Below are 23,991 nucleotides of genomic sequence, written 5' to 3'. Positions count from 1 at the left end.
TGTTATCTATCTGCAGTATCAAATTTTGGGCCAGTCATTAAACTATGAGCAATGAAGTTCATCAATGTTTTATTTTAAGCACACAAAAGCAAAGTATAATACTGTAAGGTTCAAACACAATGGCAGTGGAATGACTGTACTAGACGTATGCAAAATACTAATGCTTCAATTTGAGCAAAAATGAAGTTGAAAGCTTTGGTGTCATAACGAAGCATAATAGGGTTATGCTGAAAATTCCCCGCAATATTGGTCGAATGGTAGCTGGCTACTATCAGCACAACAGTTCATTTGGAAAATTTCAAAACATACTTCATTAGAATGCATAACTGTACAGGAATATAGCAGATGATTTAAATGCCAAGGTACTACACCTTTCATCAACAATAAACATAAAACGGGTCCTTAGCAGGCTATGAGCACAGTTATGCAAGAGGAGATTGAAATATTACACAAGCACCAGATATTTCATATTTGAACCATTACTTATTAGTTATTACAATACAACATAATAAATTTGATTGAAAAGGGTTTTTAAAATATTAAACTATGAGCGCACAATGGTAGCATAACATTTGCAAAGTGTGTAATAAAATCGTAAGGAAAACAGTAACAGCAGCGAATGAAACTGTGTTTGAGTCTTGCCAAATGCAAATGTATTGCGTTTCTAACCACAGAGCCTTGTGTAAAACCAAAATAAAAATATTTGTGACAACAAGCTACACATACATAAATATGTTGACGCAAAGGAAGGTATCAAAAAGCTAAGTTGCCCATTTAAACTTTTCAAACAAGAGAGTCGGTGGTAAACCTACTATTGTAGCCATCAAGCCCTCTTGAAAAGTGTTTCAAAAATAAGTACTTCAAGTAAGCCGTATTTATGGTGACAACACTATCTCTTTGATTTGAAGAGTGTACTGCGATATTACAGCTCTATTGTGCAAGACTGGGTACTTCAAATACACTCACAAGCGCTTAGGTTATGACGTATGGGTAGATTTAAAAAAATTGCAACCAATCAGATTTTAGAAACAGCAATAAACTTCAAATCTGCACAGCTTGACAGTAATTTCATTTACAACGGAAAACTTAAAAAATAGCATCAAATACAGCAGATAGTAACTAGCACAATGACAACTAATTGCTCATGAAGTTGAACCTTCTAACCATATGTTGCGCACTTTTAACATACTTAAGTTGTTCTACTGGAAGGTGCTACATATGAACAAGTGTTGTTACAGGTGCAGCTTTGACCATCATCACCAGACTTGGCCACAACGCCGTCGCCTCACCGACATCTGTATCCAGAGCACACACATCCTGACTATCATTCCACGAGCAGCTTCAGAAACGGCACTTTTCCCATTGTCACTCAGCCAGCAATGTTAGTGTTAGAGATTGCTCACACTTGCTGTCCTTGGCACTGATGGCTTTCCACTGATAGACTTCTCCTTGCTTTTGTCACCCAACTTTCTCCACACCACCTGCACAGATGTCATCATGCATGAGTAAGGTTATATCGAATTAAAGAAAACACTTCAGCAATACAAGCATTCAAAATTCAAGGCCAAGTCTTGCCGTTTCGCAGGATTGTATACCCAAGGGACCAAAGCTTTCTTTATTTAGCAAGTCACGAAATACTTTATTAAACCAGTGCTCTGCCGCCTTCTTTCCCTTGCGATGCACATACTGTATCAACTTTGAAAATTCAGTGCCTCAACCAAAATAAATATATAAAATTATAGGGAATACAAAACACACATTATGATTTATTTCGACGAGATATTTGTTTCTGTTGAACTGAACGATCAAAAGAACAACGCAAAGTTATTGCTTGTGACCATTTTGGGTGGGCCTGCTTTGGTTTATTCTATAAGAGAAAGCTTTACCCACGAGGGAAATGCAGTCTGTGCCAGAAAATTTGTTTGAGTAATGACACAAATTTTGCAAGATGTGTTGTGTTCCACTTTGTCAATGTTTTGCACCGAGGTCCGAGGGTGTTAAAAGGTCTAATCGAAAAAAGTAAAGCATACACAGTTCCACTGCGTGTCTGTCAGACACACTGTTCGGTTGCAGAGCACTGTATAAAACCCTTTTTCAAGGTTTATTCTCTTTGAGTGTTGTGTTTGAGTGAGCACTATTATTTTGCAATGGAAATGTCGACTTACTTGTCATACATAAGAGTCTCCTGGTTGCTAAGCAGGCATTAAGAAAAACATATAAAGTATATTAATGACCATGCAAACTTGTGAGAAGGATCTGCCAGTATATTATGAAACGTATTAAAACTATTATCTTACGTTGCACATTTCACGAACCATGGCCTTTTCCTTGTCATCCAGAATCGTTGTATCTGGCGATGTTCTGTAATCAGGTCTAACAGCATTCTCTTCTAGTTGATCGTGCAATTCTAACACCTAGAAGACAAGATCCAAATTAATACATAATTGTATGATTGTGAAAAGTTCAACTGTGCTTAAAATTTCTTTATTGCATGATCATAGTAAAAAAAGTTTTTGTGAAATTGTGCAAAATACCTTCATGGCGTATACTATAGCTTCTGGCTTTTGTGGTGATGACGAATTGGGAATGGAAACATTATTTTCGCTTCCAGACAGATGACTCTGTTATGAAAATACGTTTAAGTTTCGTATAAAAACATTACGCGGGCCTCGTAATCATTGCGGTCGTACGGTGCCAAAACGAGTCAGAAGAATGAACCAGTTCTAATACAGTGCATTTCTTATTCAAACAAACGTAAGTATGTCTGCGTTGGAGAAACTTCAAGGGCAGATTTTTTGAAAAAACACTGTTAATTTTTGACCAAAACACGATAGATTTGTAAAAAAGTTTATTTCAAATTCCATCGCCGATCCTTTGGTGCACGCACTTCAGTGGCAAGCCAGAGGATCAATGTTGTGCGATATCCCAAACGTAAAAGATATTTCAAATTAGTGAACAATGTAGCGATAAAGCACAAAAGGTCTTCAAAGGATAACCGTTAATACAATCGCTAAGTGCCGGGTCTTTGTGTTCATTATAACTCGTTACGAGTAAGACCAAAACAGCCGGCAAACAAAGAACCAAAGCGGTTCATTTTTCCACGGTCTTTGCCTGCCTTATTACCGGAAAGAAACAGTCATTCTAAAGCAAACATGGTCCAGTTTGAATAGTTTTCCAAGACAAACAATCGTCCGATAGCTCGCATTGCAAAGCCTTATCGCCGAGGTGATTTATTGGAAACTCTTTGGTTCACACACACGATTAACTCAAACGGATCTAGTTAAGGGATCGTGGTGGTCTACTAACAGGTTATTTTCAACATGTAACTGATACACCTAATAGTAATCAGACACTAATTAGTGAACAGAATCATTACTTGTTGAAAGACGTATGTGTGTAAAGTAAGCGGTTGAATGGTCTTCCAAACATGGTAATTATACCGCTTGAGCCAAACATATCGCAAATCCATCAATGTTACGAGTAGGTATTAGCGGTAGAAGCTGCGCTTTAACATGTTTAAATTCAAATAATGTATACTGTATGCGTTAAAATTCTACTACTTAATCTTCGACAACACAATTTACATGCAAGGAATGCAGACTAATGTGGTGGCGTGAGTAACCGATATGACATGAGCTGCGCCACATATTGTGGACGACAAACGTCAAAACACACGCACACTGCGGCCTTGATACTTAAACTTGCGGTCGGTAACGACAGCATCAATATTTTCAGCGCACAAACGTACTTGAGGTCTAAGTGGTTTTCTGGAGACTTGATACACGTTTTTCACCCTGTCTGTGCTATGCTAGTTGCTTATGCTTGCGCTTTTTACACTGTCAAATCGCACGTTCATTAACAAGTCACTTTATCTCCACTTTGACTTGACGTTGAACGATTAAAACGGTTATAAAGCAATTGAAGACGTTTAACTGAGTTCATACTCTATTTTATGGTATTTTACTATTATTGTTATTTTAGAGCTGATTGCACCACAGTGGTTAATTATCCGGTTATTGAAAGGGAAATATTACGTCGAGATTGCTCATTGGAGGGACTTGTCGCCTCTTGTTGCCCTCTCTAGAATCTCTTCAATGGGTTAAAGACGACAATGAAACATCATCTTAAGACAATATCATTGATACTTTGGCACTTTACATATCCCTCCAACGCTCGAGTAAGAAAAGCATGTTTTCGCAGGGAGGCGATCTTGTGACTTGGTAGGTTTTTGAAGGTTATTGCTGTATAATGCCTAACAAACGGTAAATTTCTACGTCAACTGTATAGCGCTTGGGCTGCTAGTTTATACTTAGATTTATGACCCTGCGCTCTCGTGTCATCAACGCAATAATTCAGTGGTAATAAACGCAAATACAAACCGCATCATTAGTGTTATAACACCCAGCAACAGTTGAGATAAGCACAAGCCCATGTTTTTATCGTTATCACGCAAATCAGAAAACGGCATAACAATACATGAGTATACTGTATATGGAAACGCTAGACTGACTTTCCACCACTATGGTATTAATGTCAGATAAGAAGTAGAAGAGACTACAAAAGCATACAGACATCATATAACCAGAAAGACAACCCAGAATTATGAAACGTAGTAAATATCACACCGAATGCAAACCGAACCAAAATATCAAATCAAATAAACGTAAGTCTTAGTTTCAAACACAAAACTCGACAACTGCTACCACCTCGCACCCATACAGAGTTGAGGTTGATTGTTAAATTTCTTTAATCCACCGCGCTTAAAGATCCACGAGAAGACTTAAGACGATCGATTTTTGGTTGACATAGTTCAACGCGGTGCTAACAGTAGTTGTGGAAAGTACCTTAAAAGTTTTTCATCACATTAAATGGCTATGGCAACGGCAAAATACATATGAAACCACAGAAGGAGTGGAAGCCTTGCGTACAAAACATGAAATGCACTTCTGGTTCAATAGAAAATACAAACACTACTGAAAATTGCAGCGATCGATATGCAGAATGAGATTATATGCGCTGCAACGCGTGTGCCCGCTGTTGCAACAACGTTCAATTAAAAGCGAATTTTTTATTAATTTCCACTTGTATCTGGCAGCTTTAAAATTATTGCTACTAACAAAAGGGTCCGAACACTTTATTGAAAAATTGGCTGGCATTTTACAAAATTGTTTCGCAGTAAAAAAATTGTTCATATGTGAACTTTAGCAAAGCTCGTTTCCATTAAGAGACGTTTGCGGCAGTGAAAATCGATTTCTGCCATAATCAATATTTCGCTATCAACCGTACTCCATCCAGCGTGGATGATAAAGTTCAACAAGGGTACTGGAAGCGTTTAATTGATCGCACAATTGAGCCACAAAGTATGAGAGAGAAACAAGTCCAGTGTTGCATTTAAAACGGCCGTTAATTTAATAAATGAACCATACATAACAAATAAATTAAATCACATGTAGCCGCGTTGAAACTTACCATTGGCGGAGCGCGCCTATACATTCCAGAGCTATTGTCACTTGACTGGGATGTGGTCGGTAAAACTGAAGACGATACGAATTTTCTTTCTAATTTTCCAGGAGATCCAAACGCAGGATGGGGTGGTGGAGGTTGCTGTGGATGGGAGACGGGAGGTGGAACGTTTATCTGGAGGAACAACAGTGTAAAAAGACTGTAAATTCCAAGCAATGCTAGGCTAAAAAATATAAGACAATCTTAAATAACATCATTACTCTTTTGACTCTCGATTTTGCCTCATCTTCCAGATGCCGCACTTTGTGCTCGAGAAAACGGATGTAACCATCTCCATGATGAGGATCTGCAAGAGATGATAATGTTACCAAACATGGCAAAAACAACTTCCAGTCGCTCTGGTGCTACTAGCCGCATGTTGTCCATCTTAATCCAGATAAGCTGTGATAACTGACATGCTGACAGTTCGTTTATCATATCTGCGTCTTAGTACAAGATTGGCCACCAACGATAATAACCTCATTAGATGGTGCCCCGCAAAAGCAGTTTCCCAAGGTAAAAAAACCAGCACAGTTATTTCATCATTGGAACTTTGCGGAAGTAATGGCTTTGCCGCGTTGTCTGTGATATGACTAAGGAACGTAAAAATTGGCGTATGAGCAAAACATTGGTTGTACAACAGCCTTAAAACAACTGCACTTTTAAGTAGATGTACGGCAAGATGAAAGAAATACAGCGGGTAGTAAGTAAAAACACCTTACTCAAAGGACAATTACACGCACCAGCTGAAAAAGAAAAAGAAAATTTAGACAAAAATTACTCAAGCGCATAAAGCCTTAACCGGTCAAGAAGTGAACAAACATGGCGGTTTAAGACTTTGACAACGCTTGGATGCATTTGATAAAATCCCTTTTTGCCAAAAATAATGCACAACTGCAGATGATAATTAAGAGACCAAACAATAATTTTAAAGTAATCGCAATATGAAACGATTCTTTTTATTTATTGCTGAATCTTTTTTATGGGACTTTACTGATAATAGTTAATGGCGATGGGAGACACTGCATCATCTGCAAATGCCATCAATGAGCGACTTGCAATTATTGCTCGTTAGAAGGATGCAAGAAAAAACACATACGATCCAGTGATGCACATAAGCTTCCAATATTACCAAAGTCGCTCACGAACGAAAATTTGCAGCTTCAGTAATAATAGCCTGGAGCCGACCAAGATTTACTACACTGCGTTCACTAATAACTAGTTCTCTTAATCGAAAATAAAAACATTAATCGCATCTGCGCTTTCTGAGCAATTTCTAGTGAGCACGAGGTATTATCGCATGAAAAACTGTGCCGACTTCACGCAACTCGGCGGGACTAAATTGTAAAATTAAGTCAAAATATGCGTATAACAGCGAGATTGACGGGAATGCATACCAAGAATTAGGTTAATGCGGATTATCTAATTGTGGTTTTCTCTATGTTTTCAACTCAATAACAACGAAAATAGAGGGCTTTGGATTGTTTTATTTAGTTGCATCTAGGGTTAATGTGAAGCAAGTTAGTTATGTGAAAGGAGTAATCCAGTTTAAAAACGAATCACTGCCGCAACTATGTAGGTCACACGTAGAAAATAAAACTGGTAAGGTGACCAGATACCAGAATTTTTATCGGCGGATTTCGTTTAATTTGCAACCATTGCAGACTAGATAATTCTTAAAACTACACCATGATTTTTTTGCGTTACTATGCGACACGTACCTATAACTAAAAACAGACGTGATTTAGTGAAGCAGAAAATACTGAAATTTAAAACCCATAACGCGATGACATTTTATGCAGACCGTGACGTTTCGAACCGCTAGATTAAGGGCAGAGCTTTAGTGGAAAGCCGTTTGCTGAAAGCGAGGCAATTGGTGTGACAAATCCTTAAAGCTTCTTCCGTTCCATCTTATGTTCGCACGGCATAATAAAACGATTGAGCTATGGACTGTTCCGCTTTACCAAATATAGCGGAAATTGCCACTATTTGTATGTAGGTCCACTGTGGGAATACGAAAAAATGTTGGAATGCCTGTCAGTATCCAAACGAACGTTGGTTGGCCAATACTCCAACGCACGTTTGTCTAAATTCATAAAAAAAGCCTAAATTTTGACAGTTGGTGGTAGTTCAATTTCTGATGGATAAAACGAAACTTTTCCAAGAGAGTTTTACTTTCGTTTCCTTAACTAAAAAGGTTGCATACAACTATTTAATAGAATTATTGGCAAGTGGAGCCGACTACGCGAGTGGTCAAATAATAGCTCCCTTTTAACAAACATGTGCGTCTTGGAGCGCAAAGAATTAGCTGCACGGATTTACTGTAGTTAGCTGTTATGAGTTATCTGGAAACACGACTACCGCATTTTGTTTGTTTTTCACATTCCATTCATCCTGTAGGCTGACTACTTATCAACTACTATATCGCATGTTGATGTTTCCCTCCTACACGAAACACCCCACCACTTATAGAAAATATAAAATTGTGTAGTTGACAAGCAACCTTAAGTTTTGGTATCCCATGTAGATGTGATGTGCAGTTCTTTTCATAGTTAGCATAAAAGCGGCTTAAAAGTCAATCGCTTTTGAAGTTTGTGAATACTACATATATACCAAAGGTTAAGAATATCTAAAGCATGAATCACCAAACACATTTCTTTCTTGCATTAAACCGTGAAGATTTTTGAAGACCATGTATTTCATGTACAAACAGTATCTGAAACAGTGGGGCAAAGGTCAGTATCAAACGTTTTGTAATTGTCAAATCATCAAAGTTAGAATTTTCTCTATTTGAAATTAAGTGTTTGACTTTGCAATATACATGCTGAAATAATAAAGTCAAATAAAAATATAGTTGGCTTCCACTTGACCATGCAAAAATCTAACATTCTCACTTCACAAATAACTCAGCATTCAAATCAAAATAGTCTTTAAACATGAGACAAAAATGAACATGTTATACCCTAGCTAGACGTTTATTGAGATATTGGATATCTACTGAAAGAACGTGAGGAAAAAAGAGTCTTGCCCAAAAAATTACACTGAAGGCAGACAAAAATTTGTCTGAAGAGATTTTCTCCTTCTGATCACATGTCAAAAGAAAATAAACCCGGTTTGCTCAATTTGGCCCTCAAGGTACTAGAGCAACAAGAATTGTGCAGCAAGAGAGAACAGAAACTTCAAAGCTAATACTGTTACATTAAAAGGAGAACTTGAACGAGAAAAGGTCAACTGTACCTTGTTGAAATGACAAAAGACAACTTAACAGCGCCTCATTCTATACAACTTGGGCAACCCACTAAATCACTAAGCTTTAGCCTTATAAAACGACAAGATGAAAACTGCTATCATTGCTTTGCCTGAAGTCATGTCAAATCTAGCAAATCAACTTGACCTGGATATAATATATATAATGTAACGGAACTTTTTGTCTTTTAAGATTACCACTTCTCAATACAACAATGAAAAAGGACATAACTGCATTATTTAGCAAAAATACATATGATATATAATTATATATTATACATACAGTTTAACTAAATAGATATAAATCATGAAATTAAAAATTTTCACTTACTAGTTGCAGTTGAATACATTGCTTCTTTTAGTGGTGGGACTGTGGTTTGTCTATGGTCCGGACTGCAGTTGCTTGTTGTTGAACCATTGCTACTACCATCACCTGAGTCCCTTGTACCAGCTACAGTTAATAAACTTCCAGATGGACAAGACAAACTGCCTTGACTGTCCACAGAGTTTCTGCTGCCCGCTTGTTCTTGATCAAGCATTAGGCATAATTCTTTCAAGTTTCTATTTTCTTGTATTAATGCAGACTGTCTTTGCTCAAGTTCGCGTATCTTTTGATGGCACACAGCCAACTCTTTCTGAAGAACACCGGTAGCATATCTTCCGAACATTTGCCATTCACGGGCTACTTTCTTTGCCTTTTCACGGTCATCATCGAGAAAACAGCAAATTCCGGCAAGCTCATCCTTTTCTTTGAGCAGTAATTCTTTTTCCTGCACAAGTCTTTGGTTCACTTCACGAACCCCTCGTACTTCTAGTAAATGCACCTGCAATATGAATATTAAGCCCTTCAGCATATTTTAAACAATAAAAACATAGAATAGTAAAATTTGATTCATGCCTATCATTCCAACAGGGGGGTTGTCAGACAACTCGCTATTTCTAAGATTTGAGGCGTTAGACTTAGTGTGAACAACATCAATTGTCCTAAAAATTCTTTAAGCTTATTTGTGTTAGTTATTTCAACTGCTCTGGCAAGTGTGCCTACTTTTGTGTCTGATTCAACTATGCTGAATAGTAATAATAACCAACCCTTTTTTAATTTTAAATTCATGCAGATTGAAAATGATTGCGTAGAATGAAACAAATATGGCAGTGATATTGATAGGCAGGATATCAAAATTTTTTACTATGGATATACGTTTAGAAACAAAGCAAATTGGTCAGTAATTGTGTCATACTATAAAGCCTAATTGGGCAACATATTGGTAAAATTTTATTCTTCAATCATTATGCTGATATGAATTCGTTGGATTCGAGGTTCAGTCGTGTTGACCTACCAACTACTAGGATATGGGATTTGTATTGCAAGAACCTAAATATTTTTCCTTTGGCAAATTCTTGGCAAAGTGCCACAAAAATAATTAAGTACCAGTATGGTCATCATGTTTATTATTAGTGTCAGCATTTGGAAACACACTCATGAAAAATTTTGGATTCAACATAACATGAGTTATACACAGCTAAGTCAATTCTGTAAGATTCTATGTAGCATATTATAATTTCCTGGGTAATAATGAAAGAACTTTGTCAATACTCAATAATAGAACCAAAAAATTGATTAATTTTGGTTTGTCATTCATGTAGAACAAACATAGGTTATTGAAATTTAGCAAAATTGTTTTCGGTTTCGATGCCAAATTGTTTTGCAACAATATATAAGTATTATTACAATATAATATTTCCTGGCCGCAGTCTATGAAAATAAAGCAGTTAAAATTCTGGGGTTGCCTCTAAACACAAACAATAATATCATACAACTGTTATTACATAATTCAAAAAGTACAATTTGTTTTTAAGTAAGTAAGTATATTAAGTTTCTACGTCCAGAAAATTTCAAGAAGATCAAAGCAAACCCCATGAAGCATACCTGTAGTTTTCTATTAACATCCTTCATGGATCTGCTACGGTCCAAGAGTAACTTCTTGTGTTCGTTTTCTGCGTAACGGAGTCTCTGAATTACTCGATCAACTCCTTCCTTTCTTAAATCATCATCGTTTGGAAGTCTGAGTGATCCAGCTTCACGCGAAGGAGAAGAATTAGAAGATGCTGTTGAAGAACTTGAAGAAGGTGAAGATGGTTGTATGTAATCCATTTTTTGATAAGAAAACTGTAAACTTCTAAATAAGTTTTTATTTATAGTTGTTCCTTGTTCCAAGTTGTTTTTAAGGTATACTCCGCATTGTCAAACAAAAGAAAACTTCTTTCAAATATCTTTGGTTTTTGATATCGCTTTTAAGAAACTCTTTTAAAAACGTTTGTTACCTTGTAACATTTAAAAAAAACGTTTCGTCAGAAATTCCTTTAATTTGCCTAAAAATGTTTAATTATGGTAATTAATACATGCAAGTTGTTGATTTTCCCTTTAAAACAACACAACAATAAATCTTCCTAGAAATGTTAAAAGCCAGACATAGAATTTTGGGTCATGCTTTATCCTTTTTAAACTGTGAAAGTTTGATAACAAACTGTGAAATATATAATCACAATATAATGGTATGGTAATTTAACCATAGCGAAACTAAGTCCAAGAAAACAGGTGAGCAGAAATTTTCCAAATCTATGGCCACATTAAAAAGTGTGGCACCTGTCTGCCTGTACATGCGGGATTCACCAACGTACACTGCGAACTTTTTTATTTTCATGCTGATTTAGGCAACAACAAACAAAGAAAAACTGGTTGGTTGAATGCCAATATATAATAAATAAACAAAGATTTGAGCCTTCAGTGCATGCCTTCACTCCAAAATTGTGCATTTGTTATGCATGATTTCTCCCCAAAAACTGCTGTAGCCTACTTACCAGGATTGCCAACCAGAATCTACGGTACGCATTTGGACTAGGCCATCTCAATCATGCAATACAAAAATAATGAGGTCAAAAGATGTGCGGCAACCATAAATACCTTGAGTAATCTTTCTATAATAAGAAAGTAGACAAAAAGGCAATAACTATTAAGGTCAATGCTAATAAGGTCTTGCCTATACCGGTGCACAGCAGTCTTTGAAAAAACGCTGTCTAGTGCACAAAAAATTCACTTTCCATACTGGCAGTAGTGACCTATCCTACGACAAAACCGTAAATAACCTAGGGTTTATACACTTTAAATAATCCAAGCTAAAGATGTACTTATTTATTTATTTTATTTTTCGCCATTGACTGTGTGGAGCATAAAAAGGTGCTAAGTTTGTTATAACAATACAATACGAAAATATGCTCACAGTCGCAGACAATCAACGAACTACCACTATCATTTTGCATCCCTCACACATCAGCTACGTTAAAACAGGAATTATACTTATTTACTATGCGGCGGTGAGGATGAAGCCTTACCTCCTTCAACTACCTGAAGTAGTCTACTACAAAATCGATTTAAAAGGCCATTGCTAGCAAAGTGTTTATATAGGGAAGTGACAGTGGGTAAGTGGTATCATAGAAATCTAACGAAAACTCTACATGATTGACCAAATATAGATGCGCCGTACATTGGCAACACTACATGTTATATCAATTTAATAATTAATCTAATATCATATTAATATACATTATGAGATATCCCGTAACTGTAATAACTTTAGTAGCTTACGATGCCCACAAATTCTTTCTTATTACCTTCTGGTTGTCCAGAAGAACAAGACAGTTGTTTCTGAAACATGATACTATTATCATAATATTATCTATTAAAAACTATCTATAGTGATATTATAAAGTAAATATTTTGAAAATACTTTCCCAATTTTTATTTAATCAGTACTTTTCAATTATTTTGTATCTATTAAAGTCAATATTATTAAAAACCTACAAATATATAAATATAGCATCATAAACGGGATTTCCCTTGTATTAACGTGATCCTGTGCCATGCTAACTTTCAAATCAAATAGCTTAGGATACTCATTACTTCTACTTGACCCTACTTTATACCAACGTTTTTGCGTATAGATCATTACTGAAAAGAATCTTGGCGAATGTACGTGCAACAGGTGTTATGGATACTTTGGTCCCAGTTTTTAATAATGCTTTAAAAACTCTTGGCAAGCAAACCGAATTGTCTTTTGAGCTTGGAATGCTCTCCCAGATTGCTTATAAACATAACAGTGCTCAAAGACGTCACAAGTTTTTTCAATCTTTGAAGAAAATTGAAAGATGTATGCGAGAGTTCACACAACTAAATTTGATCGTCACTTTAAAAAAGGAAATGAGGTAGGTTTTAACATGATTTGTAACTTGTATACAAACATTTTCACTCTCCAATGGTTGTAATGAAAATAAACGGTACGATGATACTATACATAGGCTATCAATATCAATACTGAAGACAAAACAGCCTGCATAATGTAGTTTATGTTTGCTCTAGTTTATTTCCCGAGAATGCTCAGGAAACCCCATTTGCACAGTTTATTACCAGAAACACTGAGCTAATAAGAATAGCATATGCTCTACTTTGTGAAGCAAAGCAAAGATGTTTGGAAATCGTTAAGTAAGTAAAACTCTTTGCAGTATGACTTAATCCTGTGTTTGGGCAACACTAGTTTATGGAATGTCGAAAAGTGAAAATTTTTTTAAAATGTCAAAGTTAAACAATTTTTCCTAGAATTGGTAAAACTTTTCACAGCCTAAAATGTTGAACTTTGCCAGCGTAGTGAATTTCTCATTTTTGAAAAAATTCACCATTTGTATGCATATTTCAATGATTGCAAAGGTTGAAGTAAAGTATTTCGTAATTCCCCATTTTCCAACATTGCACAAATCAGTGTTGCCTACATATTTTCATATCATAGCTTATTGATTCATAGTGGAAAGTGTTGAACGTGCATGCACGAGGTTTTTCAATGTACACACCAAATTTTTTTATATTCACGCCAATTTAAAATAAACAAAGACAAACTAGTTGTTTGAACACCAAATTATAATTAAATAAACAACGAATTGAGGCTTCAGTGCATGCCAAAATTTGCGTATTCACACACACGAGTTCTCATCAAAAACGGCCATGCTTTTCAGTCAGGTCACTGCCTACAGTATATACCAGTCCTCTAAATCTGTATCAGAAAGTAAGAACTGTGAGTATTTTTGGCCATATGTGCAAATGGTATTCGGTCTTGTCATGGTCATGTAAACATGTCCTTTAAGCCTTTGTGCACATGCATATCATTGGCCTAGTATGTGAATCTGGTTTAACACTCAGGAGTACTATGCTATGCTGCTTGTTTTGGATAATATGTTAAAGCCAATTTTTTGTATGCAGTGGCTGTCGTGAATATTACCAAAGTCGGGCACAATCAAATAAAAAAAATTAGACAAGCTCAGTAACTGAGTGAAACATTGCCAAGCCTAGCTAAGGCTCTCCTTAGTCCAAGGATAAGGATAAATACTCCTGTCAAATGATATATCGTTTCTCACGTTCTACTGACCACAATCTTTTTAAGTATTCTTTGTATGTATGCAGTATGTTAGCCAAATTTAGAATTAGTTACAAGTAAATATACATTAGTTTAAACTCACTTTAGGATGTGAATACTTACAAAATTAACTTAATATACTGCAATACTAGATTATATGATTCAATCGAAATAATTCAATTCCTTTTTCCAAAAATTTTGGTTCAGACCGAATCCAAAAAACACGATTCGGTACACCCCTACACAGTATATCATTTTAATAGTTTGAATTAAGCCCATTGTCATATTTTGTAATGAGTATAGTTTTTACATGTTTTATATTCAGTGACAGACCATTATTTGATAAAATCCCTGAATAGTGTACTCTAGTATAAAAACGTTGTTTGCTGATGGTTTATTTCCTTTATTTAGACAGTGTCTGCTACAACTTAACATTCACCATTTCATCCCTCTTCACACTCTTCTTACTTCAATATGTAGTAAAATATCTATTTTAGTTGACAACTTATCCACGAACTTTGCAGACTGGTAAGCTACATGGCAGTTGTTTGTTGATGTGGTAGTACAGCTTGCTAGATGATTATTGATTAATATTACTTCCACAGGTACAAACAATTTTCTTGTGTTGGCCACAGAGTTGGTATAAAAGTTCCGGATTTAAAGATTGCTGAAGAACCATTACTTGTGACACAGCAGTCAAACAGTTTAAATATTCACGCATTAACATCTGGTTCATCAAAGCCTCAAGAGTTTAAAGCATCTTCAACTTTACATAAAATGTTGGGGGGGAACAGCATCAACATGTCATCTTGTAAGTCAAATGAGACTGCTTCAGATTTCTCATCTCCATTAGAACCTTCTACCAACAGTCAAATGCAGTTAGGAAGTTTGGATGCTGTGACAGAAGAACATGACATTGGGGTGGCCGTGAAGCGAACTGAAGTGCAAGAACTACCTTATGGTACATCTAATGAAGATGGCGTAAACAACGGGGTTACGTCAAACTCTAAGATGCAAACTTCACATGCATTGTCATCTGACAGATCTCATACTATAGAAAAGGGATCAATATTAATGTCAAATGCTGTATTTTCACAAAATGCAGACAAGCAAAGAATGCAACAAGAAACCCTAACTACTAAAAAGTTGTCATACAGGGTAAAAAGAACTGCAATTGTACCATCAAAAATCGATGATATTTTTGCAAAGAAACATAAGAGAAAGAATGGTAACACTTGTAATAGACCTTTAAAACTGAAACCATATCATTATTCGTTTTTATTTCGCTGCCGAAAAGTGACTTGTAATTGGTGAGAACTATACTGCAAAATTACTGTGGCAGTAAATGCATTGTTTCTAGGTTCTTGTGTGCAGTCATGTTATTTATGATGCTTGGCAACTTTTTAGTTGAATTTATTTATAGATATATATCATTTACAAACTAGCAGCTGAAAATAAAAAAAGTGTAATGTAATATGCACAATGCATGAAAAAGAAACTGCAACAATATGATAATGAGCATACAACAACATCAAGCATTATATTATTATATTATAGTAAAAAACAAGGCAAGTATTTTGTGTGGAGACTCAGCTGCAATTAATACTGACAGTGACAATGACATGAAAGCTTGATGACAAATTATGGAACGATGCAGTACTACTTTTCCCTCGTTTCATACAGTAACTTGAATGCCTAAACAGTTTTCAATAATAATAATTTATAATTCTTTAGAACAAAAGTAGTAAAACAATACTAAAATATGTACCTAACCCAACCACAACTGCACAATGATAAGGTCACATTACACTTAAGTGAGCAGCAATGTTATGCTTTGGCTTACCTTTTGTATGCATGCAAGCCAATGCACAGAGGCTTTTTTGTCAATGGAAGAAAACTTGAGCTCATGAATGATAGCGCTGTCCTCCTCATCTTTAAATTTAACTGTAAATCCGCAGGGAATTTTTTCATCTGCAAAATTGACTAATCAAACACCACAAATGTTTCATTAAAGTCAAACATTTTAGTTATTTATGTATGCTGAACATGAATTTGATTTGTACATGTATTCATGTATTGTACGGCAAGCATGGTTTGGTAAGAGGTAAAGTGGATTTTAGATACTGACCATGTAGTTGCCTTTTATATTTCACATATTTTTCCAATGTCAGAACAAAATCCAAACTACAAATTTATTACTTATTAGTATTATGTACCTTCTACTTCACAGGTCGCAAATTTCACTTCTGTAATTTTAACCAGTGGAACTCGAGGTGGTTTTAATTCTGAGGAGGTGTTAGCCACTTTAAACTCATGAAACTGAATATATCTATTATAAGAAAAGCAATTTCTGCTGAGAGGAATAATACACTGGTGTAGCATTGTAGTCCAACCTACAGTTTCTCTCAGCCACAACAAAATTAATATCTTTTCACACAGTCATAAAGATAAATTGACCTGTGGTCCGTAGTAAGATGGCATTTATATTGTCCTATCAATTCATCAGACTTGTCATGTACTGCAAAATCTGATCCTGAAAAATTGTACAAAAAATATGATTACAGTCGAAAACCGGTACCCTGCTTAATAGAGAAAATCACTTATTTAAAGCATTTTTCAATATAACATAATCAACAATGATTTTCCTCAATTCAACACTGATTAGAAAAACTTCACACGTAGCGTAAAGCGTTTTGCACAAAGAATGGCCCATGCTGTAGATGCACGATTCGGCTGAGCACCACACAACCAAAAGCGAAGTCAAACTGTCAAAAATCGACCAAATCTTTTTTCTGACACAGTATAGGATTATAGGGGCAGGAATGTACAGCGAACGAGATTAAAATGCCCCGATATCGAAACTTGTCTGACTTCCCTTTCATTAAGACACTTTTTTGATGAAAACAGTCCTCATTGCTTTAAAGAGAAACTGCTTATTAGAGCAGGTTTTGCCATTCCCAGGGACAAAGGTCCTCTATTAAGCAGCGTTTACTGTAAACACGATCAAGATATTATTATCCTAATTCCTAGGGGTTGTACTTTTTTCATACCTGCAACTAATAATTTCATGGTTTTGTTATAAAACTCCTCTTCAGCTTTGGAAGTTACTGCACAATCATAGCAGTGACGTACTGGGTCAACAAAATACATCCTTTTTAAAGAAATCACATGATGACAGCATTGATCACAAAAACACTGACCACATCTTCTACAATGATGCTGTAAAAACCAGAGTAATGTAGGTAATACTGATATAAAATACTAATAGAATACATAATCAAAATTTATAACAAAACTGAAGTCAACTTTTTTGAACTACATCACCAAATTAATTATGTACGGACTACCAGCACTCAAAAAAGTTTCAAAACAGATATACTGTATAATCTTGTACAAGTATTTGGTTAAAAAGAAGTTATTTTCCTGAAAATAATGAATAATGTTTTCCCAGTTGGGGTATGATATCAATTTTGGCGGTACCAGATTAACATGCGACAACAACGAAAGTTTGTAATTCTTCTTTGCTTAATTTAAAACTTAAATCAAAGCAACATCACTGGTGCTAGTAAATTGCCTATTTTGTACATATCTAAACAACAAACAATACTGTCAAGCTCTTTAATTTGAAATTTCTGACTATTTTAAGTGTTTATTTCTGCCTCAGGCATAACTAGCCACAATATCACAAAATTTGTCAAAAAATCACTCATTCTAATGAAAGCACCATAATGATTTGCTTCATTATGATAATAGGGTGTTATAGGTTAGAGTCATCAGACATTAATTTTGCATTCTATGTATAATATAATGCATCTTCAGCTTAAAAAAAGCTTTCACATGGACTACAGTATAACATTTAGAAACTTGAGTTGAGGCTGTCACAACCCTGTAGTAGAACTCATGAGATATATAGTTATATTGCCTGCGGATACGAGATTATCTAAACGCTAGCAACTACAAGACCTACAAAATAATAAATATTAACAGACAGTAAGATTTTTCTAACAGCAATTCTGACATCTAAGTTTTAATCACTCACCTTTCTGTTGAAGAAGCCAAATGGCTTGTTACATGAGCAACATGTAGTAACCTGTGAAAGATTAAATAGCGTACATTACCAAACATAGCATACTTTTTATTTGTACACTAAGTGTATATATGCCAATAATAGCATCCACATTAAAAATAGACTGAACTCAGTTGATTTAATAATAGCTTTTTACCTCGTTATCCGGAACCCAAGCAGGTTCAGCCAAAGCAAATGGACTTGCATAAGCATCGGATACAGGAATCACACGAAGTCCACTTGCTGATTTTGATAGTTTTCGCCCTTCCATTTTCATATTATTTATATGTTATGTCAACTCTCACTTCCTACGCGCACCAGCTAAACTTATCTATGAGAAGTTGCAGTTGCAACATATTTATAATTAATCAACAACAATTCATCAAAAGTGTTTCAGAGCAGCTTATTTATAAATTTAACAGATTCCTGAAAAGTTTTATTGGTTTTACTCCAGTTTAGCAACTGTTCATTAATGAGTCAGTGTTGAACTGCTGTGAAAATTTTGTTTTTAAACAAGTCATAATATTAACTAAATTGAAAAAAGGGCATAAAGCTACATCAAACAAATGTTATTGAATTAGTCACGGGTCATTAACAGACAGTGATTCATAGTAAATGTCAACCAATGTTGTTACCAATAGAATAGGAAATATTGGAAAATTAAATATCATCGTTTCACAATATGATATCATGATTGGATACTGTTTGCAGCAGACCAAATCACAAAACTGAAATAAACCCATTATATTTTTGAACTAAAGCATTAAAATATGGAAGAAGCAAGTCACAAGCCACACTTCAAAAACAAGGTTAAAACTTAAAGTCGCTCAAAAAGGCCTATGTGCTATAATCGTAAATACCAGTCAATCAAAACTATGCAATCTGCCTGGACAACACTCATGCAACTTAATACAAACCAGCACAATAATTAGTAATGTCAGCAGGATTGTTTCCGCAAAGCTGTATGATCTCAGCCTCTCCTGCTGCAGTTAAACTTCGGTCAATAAGCCACTTGCAATCCTTGTAATAAGCAAGCTGGGCAAGCACTTCCTGGTCTGTGTAGGGTTGTACGTGAATAAGAATGTGAGGGTCAAGCAAATCAAAACCTTCCCGACCCAGGAGGTCATATGGGTGTTCTCCTTCAACTAAATCCGTAGTTTCTGATTGTCGAAGACCTAATGTGTCCAAAGCACCAACAACTGCACCATTTTTCCAGTCATTAGACAAAATTTTCTTGAAATTACACATAAATGAAAGTTGATCAGTTGTTACTGGTTTGCCATCATATTTCATTAACGTTTTTCCAAATGCAGCATTAATACAATCAACTGCTACCAACACAGAAGGCATTGTTGTATGATCTTGCAGCCGAATCTCTTTCATTATACAACCAATTACATCTGTCGAATGACGAGGCCTGGCCTTTCCCAAATCGACTAATGCAGAAAGTGATGTGCCTTCCTCTGATGATTCATGCTTTGACCAAATGTATTTGGTAGTTGTTTTTATTTCACCCAGCAGCTTTTGATTTAACCATCCAAATGTTTCAAGCCACTTTAAGCTGTATACAGGTTGATCTAACCGGTCCTTGTTAAATTGGGACACTGTAAGTTCCCCTTTTCTCTTTAGTTTGGTGTGGTAATTGAACTTTACATTATCCCAAAAGTGATAAGCAGGTAAAATTAACCAATTATTACTCATACAATAGTGCAATGCGTACTGCAAAGTCATGCTTTTTCCACAACCTGTCTTACCATGAATGATGTAGCGATTTACTGCCTTTTCAGGGTTTGTATGTTTTAAATAGTTGACCAATTCCAGACCAGGTTTTCTAATCATCAAACAGGATTCACCAAAAGCACTGCACATCCTTTGAAACCGATGACTGAAAGCCTTGTTATTCCATTTAGCTGGTGACATTCTCTTATAATGCTCAACAGGAATAGTGTACATTAAAGACACATCATCCATACTGTGGTTGGTTGGATCACTCTCATCACAACGTATATTTTCAATATAGCTGGCATGACCAAGATCTGCGACATTTTCATATCTATGCTTTGTAAAATCGGACATGGATCTGTTTGTTAAACAAATGTACCTTGATTTAAACCTCAAACTCATGCCCTTCTCCATCAATGACATGCAACGAAAACAATCAGACAACAGTTTGCTTCTCTTTTGTAAGTGCATTATTTTAGTTTTATAATTAAGTCAATGCTGTAAAAGTGGAACAAAATTCCTTCCAAAAAAATATTAGTTACAAACTCAATGTGGCAACTACAATGTAGGGTACCCATAAGAAGTATTACACAGTAAAGGCCACCAGTACGTAAATAACATTCAACATCCACGAATTTTTCACTTTAACCTATTGCATGGTTAGCTAAACTTCAATCTAGGTATTTCATTGATACATACTAATAGGAATAAATTCTTCACAACAAGGAGAGAAGATTTCACTGAGAAATAGAAAGCTATAAGACATCAGTATTGAACTAAAGTCATAAACGTTTTGGTTTAAATTTGATTTCCTACTAAAAAATGCCACTTGTTTCATGCTATGGATATTGTCATTGATGATTGGTCAACAATTTTGTATTAATTGAACAATACAAGGTAAGAGATAAAAGAAAAATAATATCCTGTTTCTCGTTCGAATAAGCAGTAAGTGCACTGTCGTTGAAATAAGTGACCTAGAAGTGTGGATAGTAGACGAACAGCATTCTTGGCATACTGCACGGCTGACATACATTTCGTATTTTTGTAATGCGCAGTTGACCAATTTCCTTATCAGTTTCGGGAAAAAATTGAGCAGACACGACTTAGCCTACTTCCAGTATATTTTTATGCAGGCCAACTTTTTTGCCGTATTTCCTTAAGTTCCAGTTGAGTAGCATCAGAAAAAAATAAACAGAAGCAAGGCGGCTGAGATTTCACCTTGGTTTTGCACGGCTGCGGCTGAAATCCAAGCACTTTGTGTTGCGAATTTATTCTCCAATATCGACAAAAAATGCGATCTGGGACAGTAGACTACTCGGGGTTCTCAATTTCACAAACAAACATATTGCTTTCTTTTGCGATATTGTTACCAGAGACAGGTTGCAAACTTGGAATTTGAAAATATGTAGAATGACTTTGTTAGCAGTCGATTTCAAATTGATATAAGATGTTAAAGTTAATCCATTCGAACAAAGTTAGAAAAACCGTATTGTAGATCATCAACCAGTATTATCGTGCAAAATATGCAATTTACCCACACCTTCAGCATAATGCCTATAAACCTTACGCTAAGATATAATTAACATTATGACCAGATGACAAGGTTATAGTTGCAACCAAGTTATTTTTTCCGACTCGAACAAAGTCGAGTCAATTTAGGACATTTGACTCAAGTGAAGCTATGTCATACAGCACTGGTTATAGTTTACAGTAATTAGTAGCGTTAAGTATAATTAAAGGAGCAATCAACATATTGCCCTATTTACACATATCTATATGATTAATTATAGTTACTCTGAAAATTAATCTGACAGACAAGGTCTCTTCTACTTCCTCATTGGTGCTTCGTGATATGCCAATAACGCTATCTCAATCTTTATCCTCAGAATTAAGTCTTAAACTCAGTGATGATTCTTCACCGCTCAAGCCCTGATCACCGAGCTTGTCTTTTGTGCACTTTTCGATTTAGACGCGTATTTTATGGATCTCACTAAAATCCTGAAAGCGAAAGGGCTGAAACGAAGAAAATAGGACTAGTTGAGAAATACTGGTTTCAATTTCAGCCCTTCAGCCTTTTGAGCATTTAGTGTGACCTTATTTTATTTGTATTTTTTGATTTGTTTTATATTGCCTGAAATTGAAACTGTTCATCTGGTTCACTGAACACAAGCAAGCATTGACCATATCTTGCTCATGGGTATTACAACAATAGCACGACTGATGGGAGTCAAACCTAGGTCACATGGCCTATTTACCGCTTAAACCGCCCAAACACTGAGCCGACAACCAATTACAACATTATACTGCAAAAGCTCATGCGCAAGTCACATTTCCTGCAAAAAATTAAACTTGGGGTGGTAATGGTAATTAGTACAGTATACCCGGTCAAAAAATGGAAGAAAAGTCTCGTAAAATCAGATGAATTTATTCTAAATACTTTAATTATTTCCCAAGGAAGGGATTTTTAAAAAACGTTTATGAATGGGATCGTTAAGAAAGATTTGTGAATCATGACGTAACGTCAACCCGCTTAAGCTACTAGAGTACTAGAGTAACTAGACTATACCACCAGACTGCATTTCTTTGGAAGGCTATAGAAAATACCAAATTTTTCGACAAAATCTTGGCAGGGCAAAAGCTTGTATGCAAAGTTTGTACGATATACTGGAGATCTACATCGCGAAGGAGTAAACATCGTTACGCCACTGGCGCAAATATCAGCTTCCAACTTGGCGTCACACAATCGTGCCACAGAAACAAGCATACAAAAATTGCAAGTGAATTTATTAAACTAAGAATTAGACAAGGCCAATTGGCCTAGTTGCGGCGGAAAATATGATTAGAGTTTTAACATTGGCGTGGCCGTCGTGGAAAACATAGACCCTAATGTTTTTGGCGTAGCTTAAATGTCCCAGATGTGCAGAAATGCAAGCTTTTCATACAGGCGCAAAAAATCTAAAAGTGCACTTTAACAAGCCTCTGCAGGCCTGTCTGCCAAAAAAATTGTTATGAATCATGTAAAAATGTATAAAACACTGTATCTAAAATTGATTAAATGCATATAAAAAACAGGTAAGGGCACATAACTGTGCTCATTAACGCACTTGAAGTGTGCTACTAAATATAATTATAACTGCACTTGAGTGCGCTCTCGCATATGAGCACATTTTTTATGCGTAGTAGATTATCCCGACAATGACACATTTCAGGACTAAATTTATACCTGATGTTAAATAGAGTTTGCATGTTTCTATTATCATGTAGTTTTTACTAAGCGCACGACTATAGCCTACAATCCTACATTCATCATATCCTGGCTGTGAATTAAATACGATTATTATTTCCTTACAATAATTAAGTCTTCCACATTGTTTATATAGACTGTAAAAGCTCGTGATTAGTCAATTAAGTAATTAATGGCCTATTTTACGCACAAATTTTTCTAATTATCAGATTATGTCTATTTAATTATGAGTATTATGAGATATAATTATGTTTATTTTTACAGAATATCAAATAAATTCGAAAAAGAATAAGGATATCTAAATGGACTTAATATAAATCAGCTATAATTTTTTCATTAAGCACTTTTTAAGTTAAATGTTCTTGTTAGTTGTCAGGTATCTATACCAATGCAATTGCATTGCTTTTAAAAATGTCGTAGTAGACTATAAGTTACATAAAAGATCTCGTTATTTCCAAATTTCAAAGTAAACGAGATTGATTACAAGGTCTTTTATCCTTGATGTGAATTGGTAATAAGTTTTCAAATACTCTCTGCTTTTTTTGCAACTTCACGTTTTGTTAGAACATTTACTAAGGTCACGTAGCACTTGATTTGGTAACGTGACAAACGTACCTCGTAATCACGCGTAATATTTTCGGTGGCGCTTGATTTATAAAGGATTGCTTAGTAATCAAGCTTATTTGAAATTCTGCATTCGAAACAGATTAATTTGATGTACAATACTATAATATTTGGATAACAACATCCCT

The 23,991-nt window shown here is 35.4% G+C and overlaps 4 protein-coding genes across 5 annotated transcripts; 1 reads left to right on the top strand and 3 right to left on the bottom strand.

Moving 5' to 3' along the window:
- Nucleotides 1-52: 52 nt before the first annotated feature.
- LOC143462225 (coiled-coil domain-containing protein 85C-like) lies at nucleotides 53-12,159 on the bottom strand. Of its 2 annotated transcripts, none has more exons than XM_076960292.1 (7): nucleotides 10,676-12,159; nucleotides 9,080-9,572; nucleotides 5,724-5,809; nucleotides 5,470-5,637; nucleotides 2,535-2,621; nucleotides 2,298-2,414; nucleotides 53-1,481 (listed from the first exon to the last, which is right to left on the bottom strand). In XM_076960292.1, the coding sequence occupies exons 1-7, from the start codon at nucleotides 10,898-10,900 to the stop codon at nucleotides 1,389-1,391; spliced, it is 1,269 nt and encodes a 422-aa protein (XP_076816407.1). In that variant the 5' UTR covers nucleotides 10,901-12,159; the 3' UTR covers nucleotides 53-1,388. The 2 variants fall into 2 exon arrangements, with proteins under 2 accessions (XP_076816407.1, XP_076816408.1); XM_076960293.1 differs by having other exon boundaries at nucleotides 2,316-2,414.
- A 501-nt stretch (nucleotides 12,160-12,660) lies between these two features.
- LOC143461968 (uncharacterized) lies at nucleotides 12,661-15,521 on the top strand. The gene is made up of 4 exons (XM_076959935.1): nucleotides 12,661-13,008; nucleotides 13,163-13,285; nucleotides 14,619-14,735; nucleotides 14,813-15,521. The coding sequence occupies exons 1-4, from the start codon at nucleotides 12,794-12,796 to the stop codon at nucleotides 15,519-15,521; spliced, it is 1,164 nt and encodes a 387-aa protein (XP_076816050.1). The 5' UTR covers nucleotides 12,661-12,793.
- Nucleotides 15,279-19,127, bottom strand: LOC143461969 (zinc finger FYVE domain-containing protein 21-like). Its single transcript, XM_076959936.1, has 7 exons — nucleotides 18,431-19,127; nucleotides 18,247-18,297; nucleotides 17,258-17,426; nucleotides 16,665-16,740; nucleotides 16,424-16,536; nucleotides 16,051-16,178; nucleotides 15,279-15,902 (listed from the first exon to the last, which is right to left on the bottom strand). Exons 1-7 carry the CDS (start codon nucleotides 18,548-18,550, stop codon nucleotides 15,867-15,869), a joined length of 693 nt encoding a protein of 230 aa, XP_076816051.1. The 5' UTR covers nucleotides 18,551-19,127; the 3' UTR covers nucleotides 15,279-15,866.
- Nucleotides 18,601-22,632, bottom strand: LOC143461967 (small ribosomal subunit protein mS29-like). Its single transcript, XM_076959934.1, has one exon. It carries the CDS (start codon nucleotides 20,464-20,466, stop codon nucleotides 19,180-19,182), a length of 1,287 nt encoding a protein of 428 aa, XP_076816049.1. The 5' UTR covers nucleotides 20,467-22,632; the 3' UTR covers nucleotides 18,601-19,179.
- Between the last annotated feature and the right edge of the window lie 1,359 nt (nucleotides 22,633-23,991).

Source organism: Clavelina lepadiformis, chromosome 6 (assembly GCF_947623445.1).
Source record: "Clavelina lepadiformis chromosome 6, kaClaLepa1.1, whole genome shotgun sequence".
Taxonomy (NCBI): domain Eukaryota; kingdom Metazoa; phylum Chordata; class Ascidiacea; order Aplousobranchia; family Clavelinidae; genus Clavelina; species Clavelina lepadiformis.
This window is presented reverse-complemented; position numbering and strand designations above follow the sequence as displayed.

Bases quoted from the DNA above. Each gene is read 5' to 3' on its own strand.
- LOC143462225 (XM_076960292.1), bottom strand. From the start codon at position 10,900: ATGGATTACATACAACCATCTTCACCTTCTTCAAGTTCTTCAACAGCA. The intron at 5,810-9,079 runs GTAAGTGAAAAT...CATCTCTTGCAG, and splicing joins AATGTATTCAACTGCAACTA to ATCCTCATCATGGAGATGGT. The intron at 2,622-5,469 runs GTAAGTTTCAAC...TTTTCATAACAG, and splicing joins ATAGGCGCGCTCCGCCAATG to AGTCATCTGTCTGGAAGCGA.
- LOC143461968 (XM_076959935.1), top strand. From the start codon at position 12,794: ATGGATACTTTGGTCCCAGTTTTTAATAATGCTTTAAAAACTCTTGGC. The intron at 13,009-13,162 runs GTAGGTTTTAAC...TGTTTGCTCTAG, and splicing joins ACTTTAAAAAAGGAAATGAG to TTTATTTCCCGAGAATGCTC. The intron at 14,736-14,812 runs GTAAGCTACATG...TTACTTCCACAG, and splicing joins TCCACGAACTTTGCAGACTG to GTACAAACAATTTTCTTGTG.
- LOC143461969 (XM_076959936.1), bottom strand. From the start codon at position 18,550: ATGAAAATGGAAGGGCGAAAACTATCAAAATCAGCAAGTGGACTTCGT. The intron at 16,741-17,257 runs GTATGAAAAAAG...ACAATTTTTCAG, and splicing joins CATGAAATTATTAGTTGCAG to GATCAGATTTTGCAGTACAT. The intron at 16,179-16,423 runs GTACATAATACT...TCAATTTTGCAG, and splicing joins TGCGACCTGTGAAGTAGAAG to ATGAAAAAATTCCCTGCGGA.
- LOC143461967 (XM_076959934.1), bottom strand. From the start codon at position 20,466: ATGCACTTACAAAAGAGAAGCAAACTGTTGTCTGATTGTTTTCGTTGC.